This window comes from Neovison vison, chromosome 1, assembly GCF_020171115.1.
Source record: "Neovison vison isolate M4711 chromosome 1, ASM_NN_V1, whole genome shotgun sequence".
NCBI lineage: Eukaryota > Metazoa > Chordata > Mammalia > Carnivora > Mustelidae > Neogale > Neogale vison.
Window position 1 is genome coordinate 66,578,507 of NC_058091.1, and position 9,647 is coordinate 66,588,153.

General features: G+C 38.3%; 1 protein-coding gene across 1 annotated transcript in view; it reads left to right on the forward strand.

The window, feature by feature from the left end:
• The window catches only part of HBS1L (HBS1 like translational GTPase), an 84,867-nt gene extending 76,672 nt beyond the window's left edge, over positions 1-8,195 (forward strand). The window contains exons 16-18 of the mRNA XM_044248383.1: positions 3,173-3,273; positions 6,277-6,421; positions 7,538-8,195. Coding sequence (XP_044104318.1) covers positions 3,173-3,273; positions 6,277-6,421; positions 7,538-7,549 — 258 coding nt within the window. The 3' untranslated portion in view covers positions 7,550-8,195. The remainder of the gene's footprint in view (positions 1-3,172; positions 3,274-6,276; positions 6,422-7,537) is intronic.
• Positions 8,196-9,647: the final 1,452 nt, after the last annotated feature.

Genomic DNA, 9,647 nt, shown 5'->3' on the forward strand with positions numbered 1-9,647 from the left:
GTTCTTTCATTTGGCTCTTTGATCTATTTTGAATTAATTTTTTGTACTTGAGTAAAGTAAGGTTTCATCTTCATTCTTTTGCTTGTGGATATCCAGTTTTCCCAGCACCATTTGTTGTAAAGACTGTCCTTTCTCTGTTGAGTGGTCTTGGCATCCTTGTTGCAAACTAAATGACCATACATTCACTGATGATAACTTTGTAATGTAAGTTACCTGGAGGTATAAGGAAAATAGTAATTGGCTCATTTTGCCACCTAACAGATTACGTAGCTCATTATAGTTTATAATTTTGTTTTCACAACTGTACATGATGTGGAGTCCCAACCCTTACCTGAAACTTTTCAAGCTACTGTGTTTCAGAATGCAGAAATATTCAGATGATAGAAGGGCGATGTGATGCATGATTGTTACATTAAAACCCCTAACAGAGAATGGGCAACACCCTATAATCAAACATACTAATCATTCTGTGCCAGGTCTTATTAATATTAATGCTGAGTGAAATAAATAAGGACTGTAAATTGCCTTACTGCTAGTGCTGTTTTACTAGTTAAATGGGTGTATAGCAGAATTAGGAAAACTTAGGTTTTCAATCTTTTGGATTTTGGAATTGCAGGTAAGATTGTGCACTTATGTTAGTGTTGTCTGCACTTAAGGATGAGGAATTGGAAACTCAGGTGTGGTGACTATCTAAATGAGAAGTGATGAAGCCAGGACTCAGACTCAGTACTGTCCACTTTGAAATCCAGTACTTTCTTTTCCTTTTACATTAGGCTGCAGACTGTTTTGAATTATAGATGACTTTGGTTATATATAATATGAATTAAATGTTAAGATAATATATAATTACTTTCCACTTACTTACATGTAGATTTTTTTCACTCATGTGTTCCACAAGGGTTGTTTTTTGTTTGTTTGTTTATTTTTGAGCTACTACCTGTAAGATGGTGTGAAGATAAAAAACAAATAAAACTTAACCCCATACTGCCACAACCCATTCTTTATCCACTTCATTGGATGGAACCCACACATAGTTCACAAATAGGTAGAAGAAGCTTAACTAGGTTTGCTTTTTATTTTGAATGCCTTTGTTTCAAATTTGGCAAGCCGTGGATGGAGACCAGTACCAATTTCTTAGTCACACCTGAGCCAACATCCGCTTATTTACTTGTTTGTTGCAAAAGAAATGTTTCTTAGATATGTAGACCTATTATACATTGGTGCTCTTTGACCCCTGAATCTATTGGATGCCCAAATGTGACTTTATCATGCATTATGGATTTCCCCTAAGGGTTGATTGTTAAATTTTTCTAGAATGTTTCCAGTTTATAATGGTCAGATGCCAAAAAATGGAAACAATACAAAACAAAAACAACAAAAACCCAAAACGAATTTGCCTTTGCAGAATGATGGAGGTTCAGTTGTGCCTTAAAAAAATGAACACCACAAGACTGATTTACTCCATGTTTTAGGTGTTCTTTTCCATCATACTTTTATTTATTTTACAAATATTTACTGAGCATGGATTAAATATCTGGCACTGCACTGGTGTACATAGTTCCTAGTCTTATGCAGTTTATATTTACCTGGGATGACTGACACTTAAAACAGCAGTTACAATAAAGGTGAGATGTTACATTGTGGAATTACAGAACACAGATGAAGGGATCTATCTCAGACTAGGGGTTCAGGTTTTTTGTAAGAAACAGTGCTTTACTCTAAGAGAGGTAGAGTAAGATGAATAAGAGTTAGCCAGATGAAGCTGATGTGTTCTGGCCAGAAGCAAAATACGTGTAAAAGCCTGAAGATTAGAAAGGACTTGGTTCGTGTAGGGAGTGGAAGCGCTATGTGTCTGGAGCAGAGAATGCGAGAGGGACGGAGAAAGAGGAGGATGGAGAAGAAAGTGACGGTCAGGTTGAGAAGAGCCTTGGTGCCTTGTGGTGGAATTAAAGTTTCTGTGATTTTAAAAAGCAAGGAGGTACCATTAAGTCTATCTTTTAGAAAATCAGTCTGGTAGACATATGAGAAATGGGTGAGAGGTGGCAAGAGTGGCGGCAGAGAGAGCAGGAAGGAGCCTGCATCTTAACTCGAGTGAGAGCAGATGGTCCTGGACTGTGGACAGCATTGTCCTAGAGAGAGAAGTAGACAGAATTAACCAAGAGCTGATTGAAAGACTTGGTTTTTAGAAAATTACAGAGTTCAGGATTGTGGATCCATAGGTCCCCTGGGTATTTCTATTTTCTGAACGTGCAAACTGTTTGAACCAGGAAGTTTCATAGTAGAAGCGTCAGTGTTTCTTCAAGCAAGCAGCATAAAAATGGTACTTCAAGCCAGTTAAACTTTAGCTTTGCCACTTCCTTAGTGTTTGGTCTTTCCACTACCCTACCGCGGACAGGTTGCTTATTATTTAAATCAGGATAGCCAGTCCGGCTCTGCCTCCAGTTGACCTCAGCGTAAAATTCACCTCTGAAACATGTCGCCATGGCCACATGAAGTCACTTCGCCTTTTTGATATTAAACTTTCTTACACATAAAACATGAACAGTAATAGCAAATATCCAAGGTTATCAGTTAACTGAATGTTTACCATATCCTGGGCACCGCGCTTCAAAATACCATCATCTGATTTTCCTCATTGGTGGGGAGCCTGAGGCTGGAGGTGTTGGAGGTAAAGGGCTTTTAAGGACTTGCCTTAAATCATACCCCTGGAAACTGTAGAATCAGTCCCAACTTCAAAGCTTGTCTACCCTCCCACATAGTCTTTTATTCTCATTATCCAACAGTGAATACATTAAGTCCTGCTGACTATGACAAGATCTCCCTTCCCTCTTTCTCATGAGGGAGCAGTTTGCATCTGTTGAGCATCTCCTCGAGCATCTCCTCCATGGGGCACTGTCTGACCATGTCCTGTAAAGAAAGTTGTATGATCTATTAAGGTTCACACAGTGAGGTGTGGTGGAGGAGAACCTGGAATCGGCTCCATGACCTCTTTGCCTTAGTAAGTTAGGGAGCACCCTGGGCAGACTGCTGGGACTTAGAGGAAGCAGCTGGAGACCCTGGAAGTTCCCAGCGGGAGCGCTGGCTGTAATAACATGATGACAGGTGACTGTCAGAGTGAAAGGCCACAGATGTATGGTAAAGGGTGTTTTGATGTGACAATTTTTTGTTTTAGGTGCTGTTACACTACCAGACTGTCAGTGAACCTGCCGTTATTAAACGACTGATTAGTGTCTTAAACAAAAGCACAGGTGAAGTCACAAAGAAGAAGCCAAAGTGAGTGTTTTAATGCACAGAGTGAACACAAGCAACTTAGCAGATTTTTTACTGGTCAATTCATTTTTATAGTATTTCTGTTTGTGATAAGTGAAGTCTATTTTTACTCGCTCCCAAAATCTACCCCCCCCAAAAAAAAAACTAGATTAAAGGAAACACAGAACATCTATTTAAGCTCCTACCTAGGTATGAATGCTAGATATAATTTCTGTTGTGGATGGTGGCAGTGGGGTATGAATTGTATATAAAAATTTATGTATAAATTTGTATGTTTGCATCAGGGCCTAGATACTGAGGATATAAAAACAACGGGCACTTAAAAAAAATCAGTTCTGCATTTTAAAGAATGAATTTGAATTATGTCTAGCCACTAGTTCCAAATTCCAGCTGAGTGTTCCTCTTCACTATCTTGTCACTCCCTTAATGAGAATCATTCCCTATGCTAAGAACACTCTAAGAAGAAAGTGAATTACATACTGTGTAGCTTCCAGGGATTTCTTTCTGCTTAGAATCCACTTGGAGCTTTAAGCTGAGCTATCACCACCATGTTGTTTCCCTCTGATTTTTTTTTTTTTAAGATTTTATTTATTTATTTATTTGTCAGAGAGAGAGAGAGAGAGAGAGAAAGAGAGCGAGCGTACAAGCAGGGGAAGTGGCAGGCAGAGGGAGAAGCAGGCTCCCCGCTGAGCAGGGAGCCCAATGTGGGACTTGATCCCAGGACCCTGGGATCATAACCTGAGCCGAAGGCAGCTGATTAATAGACTGAGCCACCCAGGTGCCCTGTTACCCTCTGATTACCATTAATATCCAGGCCTAAATGTGGACAGGTCCCTTTGGCTGGGACAAGGTTGAGATTTTTCAAGGGAAGTGCTTCCAGAGAAAATTAAGTTTCTTACCCGAATTCAATAAAGGGTAACCACAGTTTGGCTTGGCTGCTCTAGCTTTGGGGTTTTCCTCACTTTAGCCCTCTGGGGAATCCCACCCAGAGGGGGGATTTTTTAGTCTTTTTAGTCTTTGGGTGTTCCTCCTCATTTGCACCTGTGTAGGAGGCCAGAGGGGGTTAATGGGTTCATAGGTTGGCTACAAGAAAGAAGTCTTCATACTGCTCTGAACCCAAGGCCTGTTTCTCCATTAGTTAGGAAGAAAGGGCTCCTTAATCTCTCTTACAGGTAGTCCCTTTTTTATTTTTTAAGATAAATTTTAAGAACTTACTGAACTGTACAATGTTGTGTTAGTTTCAGATGTACAGCTTAATGACTCAGTAGTTCTGTGCATTTTTCAGTGTAGTGACCAATCTTCATTTTTAACCCGAATCTTTAGCTTCTGTTTTGAGTGTGGCTCCTGTTCTGAGAACTGTAACTAATGGCTAACATTACTTGAGGACCACTGTTTCCTGGGCTCTATCATGACTGCTTTCACCTGATATACATTCTTAGCAACCCTATGAAGCACGTGCTATTTTCCCGATTTTTCAGATAAGGAAACTGAGGTGTAGAAAGGTTATATAACATGTTCAGGTTCACAGAGCTAGTGAGGGGCACTCAGGGTTTTAATCTAGTACCTTGATTCACATACACTATGTTATTTTTGGCAGAAGCCATGTTGTTTGACCCATCACACAAGTGATTTGGAGAATTCTTTTTTTTTTTTTAATTTTTTATTTTTTATAAACATATATTTTTATCCCCAGGGGTACAGGTCTGTGAATCGCCAGGTTTACACACTTCACAGCACTCAACAAAGCACATACCCTCCCCAATGTCCATAACCCCACCCCCCTCTCCCACAACCCACAGTTTGTTTTGTGAGATTAAGAGTCTTAATCTAGAATTGACTCATCACATCTAATCCTGAATTTTCCCCTCCTTGCTTCTGCTACAAAGTCCTTGCTCAGTGATGCTAGGTTTTAATATATTTTCATAGTAATTTTCCCTGGCACCTTATTTGTAGCTTTTCTCGTATTTTGCACCAATATAATTTGGTCTTTCTCCTTCATTTCCACTTCAAGGATATTGTAGACTCAACTGCTTTATGTGGAATGGAATCAGGCTTTCTAAAAACAATATTTAAATGCAAATAATGAAGATATTAGATGCTCTCCTTTCTTAGGAATGGGACTTTGGACTGAAATTGCCCAAAACCAATATTTGGAAGTTTTGGAATACTTTCTTAGAAACTTGAGTTTGGCTTATTCTAATCTGTCTGTCCCTAAACTAATCTTGCAGAAGGAGAGTCTATAATTGCTATCTTCTATCCTTCTAGAGCACATCAGAATTAAACTAGAGAGCCTTTTCAGAGTGCACCCTTTTGGGTTATATTCTTTCAGTAAGTTTACATGAGTCCATACACAAGGATTTTTGTTATGTATTTGTATGAAACTGTTCACAGTCAGGCTCATGTCTCCTGTGTCTGCCCCCCCCCTTCATTTCCTACAAACACCGTATTGTGGAACAATCTTATATGATTTTCTTCTGAACCCCTGTTAAATAATCACTATTCTATGTGAGAGAGAGAGGAGGGAGGGAAAGAGAAATTTAGAATAGTCTGTTGGCACTAGGAGATTATCCTTTTCATAGGTAACTTTCCTAACACATAATCTACCTGTTAGAATTTTATATTGTATCCCTCTTTTCTTTACTTTCTGTATTAACTGAACCTCTCAGTTCCATGAGGAATGAAAGGGAAAGCTTTGGTGGAGGGTCCTTGAGCATTTGGTTATAAGATCCTTCAAGGGTTGTATTTAGAAGATAGGTTAAAAAAAAAAAGTATATGTAAAATGAACCAGCTAACATTTCTTCTTCTATCTAGAATCATTCCTCTCATTTCTTTCAACTAGCCCAGAAAAACACAAGGGCATATATTTTCATTTAAAAATACCTTTTCTTTTGAAGTTTTTGAAAGTTGATTTGTTGATCGAATGTGAAATACTTATTTTTCAGTTGTTACTGTGTTTATTCACCTGTATGGGCCATCCCTGTTCCCAACCCACCTTTTATTTGACAGACTGTTGACTAAAGGCCAGAATGCCTTGGTGGAGCTGCAGACACAACGCCCGGTGGCTCTGGAGCTGTACAAAGACTTCAAGGAGCTGGGCAGGTTCATGCTGCGCTATAGCGGCTCGACCATTGCTGCAGGCGTGGTCACGGAGGTATTGGGAGGGGACTGGTGGCTTGTGGGTCCGGGTGTCTTTTCTGTACCTACTTCATAAGAATGATTCCTGAGAGCTTATGACTTAAGGGGAATACGGTTATAGTAGTAGAACAAGATTTTTAAATTTATATTAAATTTTTTTAAATGATGGCAAGAAAATGTTAGGTTTTAGAACTTTTCATAATGACACTTCTGAACTGTCCTCTCCACAAATAATGTTTCTCAGAATTTAAGTAAGTTTGTTGAAAAATAGATTTGTAAATAAGCAATCCAGATTATGTGAACACAGTCTTTAAGAGTCAAATGAATTGGGGGAGGTGATTTCGTTTGCTGGAAGAGCTCTCGTTACTTTTTTTTTTTCTTTAAATAACTGGTTCTCTGTGCATTTAAAATAATCCATTCAGAAAGTTCAGTGAATGTTTCTGAAAGGGATCTTTTGTATCATGTAAGGTGCAGTTGAGTTTTGAAGAAAATAGCCAGAGGTGAACCAGCAAGCCTCAGTAATTTACATGTACTTCTACACAATCATGATTAATCTAAAATCTTAGAAATATTATATTTATAATGAATACTTCATGTGGTTGTTTTCTGCATAAAAATTATTCACTATATTTAATGGGATGTCTACTTTGAACACTGGGCTCTGTTAAAGTTGTATCAAAATTTAGTTACACTTGCAACCTGTGAAAGGCTTTGGTATTCAGCTGCCCAAGTTTGTTACCCCCCCACTGAGTCCTAGCAGTCCTTCAGTTCATTCACCTGTAAAAGCTGGGTATGAGAACTTAATCTCCCACCATTGCAAAGTGAAAGGGCTGTCACAAATGCTTGGCACAGTAACTGGCATTCAGCAAATGTTACCTCACACACGGTCTCACAGTCAGCCAAAGCATTCTTTCTAAAAGAGCATTCTAGAAATAAGGTAGTTTCTTGTGGAAAATAATGGAGAGATTGTAGTAAGTCTTAGAAATAGCATGACTGGAAAAGGGGAAAAGTTACAGGAAAAAAGAAGTTTCATCTTAACATAATGATTATATTGCTGCCATTTTCCTTTTGTTTTCTTAAAATGTGACTGATTAAATTATAGCACCTTTTCTTTTTTTTTTTTCTTTTACAGATAAAAGAATGATGGGTCAAAATTTCTACCATGTTTCCAAATGCAGTGAAATAGCTAACCTCTGTTTTTAAAGAACCCAGTTGTTCAAGTTAAAGGAACAATGTGCAGTTGGTTATTTTTTTAAACAAGAGAGAAACTTAAAATGATATAATCAGCTGCAAAGAAGTATTAATCATCACTCCTGCAAAAATTTCAAGTTGCCAAATGGCAAAGAAAGGCTAATACTACACTTTCATTAAAACAACTGGCTTTCCCTTTGAAATGTTAGTGAATGGATTTGCTGAGGTTTATGTAAACCATCAGAAGTATGTAATAGAAGACATTCAGTCGTCATGAAATCAACTCTACTTCCAGCCATACCACAGACGTTTACAGTGTTCAACTTTACTGCACACATTTTAAGGAAAAGTAATAAAATGGATTGTTGAGGCAGTTAATACTCAATCTGAGTGGTTTTTTGTTTGTTTGTTTTTTAGTTAACTAAGAAAAGATTTCCTGAAGATTATAGGAAAGGTGTTTGGTGTTGAGCATAAGAATATTCTACCAAATGAACTTTTGAAATCTTAGTTTGGAATTAGTGGAAACTGTCCCTTTGGTAACAAAGATATTATTTAAAGTATAAATCCAGCTTTAATAAAATGCCTTAGTTTGAGCATAACAGCAGACTGTGTTTTGTTTCTTAGATTCTGTTGAGATTCTCTACCACCATTGCTAAGAATGACTTAAGGATTTTATGGGATCTGTTTCACCTAAGTTTCTTGGCTCTTTCACATGAATTCTTGTTGTTTTTTTGTTTGTTTGTTTTCCTAACATCAGGTCAAATTTCATCTCCTCTATTTCTCACCATAATTTTATTTCTCCTATTTATTTATTTATTTATTTATTTATCTAGAGGAGGGGTAGAGGGAGAGAGAACATTGAGCAGACTCCATGCCCAGTGCAGAGCCTGGCACAGGACTCGATCTCGTGACCCTGAGATGATGATCTGAGCCAAAATCAAGAGTTGGAACTTAACCGACTGAGCACTCAGGCCACCCTCTTCTGTTCTCATTTAGAATTACATATATGATAACTTTATCTCACATACCTTACAGACTGCAAGTCCCCTGGGAGTAAAAGTCATGTTTTTGTTTGAAGTTTCAACAGCAAACTCCAAGGTATATTTAGTTAACAGGTATTTGTTGAGTTGCCTCCTAAGTACGAGCTGCTTTAGAGTAGAATTCGTGCTCAGCCGAGCCTGGGACTCTGATCTGATAGACTGTATGCTAAGCTTTCTTTATTGGGAAATGGTGTAATTTGTACGTTGGTGACTTACCGTATACAACAGCATGTCCTTAGTTCTGCGGAAGACTACATCCATGTGCTAAAATGCACAGGGCGTAAATGTGCTGCTTGGAGAACGATAACAGTGAATACACCCGGATCACACATTTCTTTACTGAAAAGTATTGGAGTAATTGTTATTTCAGGTAAACTTGCTAAGATAAGAAAGTATTCTGTTTATATATTATGTTAATTAGGAATGTAACTGGTAAATCTGGCAAAACCTAACTTACAGTGACTTAAGCAAAAAAGAAAGACTAGCAGCAGACTTGCTTTGACTCCACCTAGATCAAGCAGCTCGCAGTGTGAGCAAAGACTCATCTCTACTCTGCCTTCCCCAGGGTTGGTTTTGCCCCCAGACTCCATACAGAACCCCTTGAAGTTTCACACATAAATCTTCAGAGGCTTCATCAAGAGTCAAGAGCAGGTTTAAAAGAGCAGGTGTTTTCCAGAAGTTCTAGAAATATCTTATCGTTGACTATAATTGAGTCTAATTTCTTTACCTGGGGCATCCTTGTAGTTGAGTGTGAAGTGAATCACCCCCAGCACATAGCTGAGATTCCTGGGAAGGAAATTGAGGGTGCTTTTAGGAAAGGGAAATGGATTGAGACCTCGTAGGGCTGGCGGCCAAGAACAAGAAAGAACCACCATGTTATGTAAGGTCATGATAGAATTAACTTTAAATAAGAATATAGCATAAAACAAATGGTGGTAGCAGTAGTAGAAATGAATTTTATTCCTTCTTATATTGTGATGAGGTATGGTCTTTTTATTTACATTATGTTTA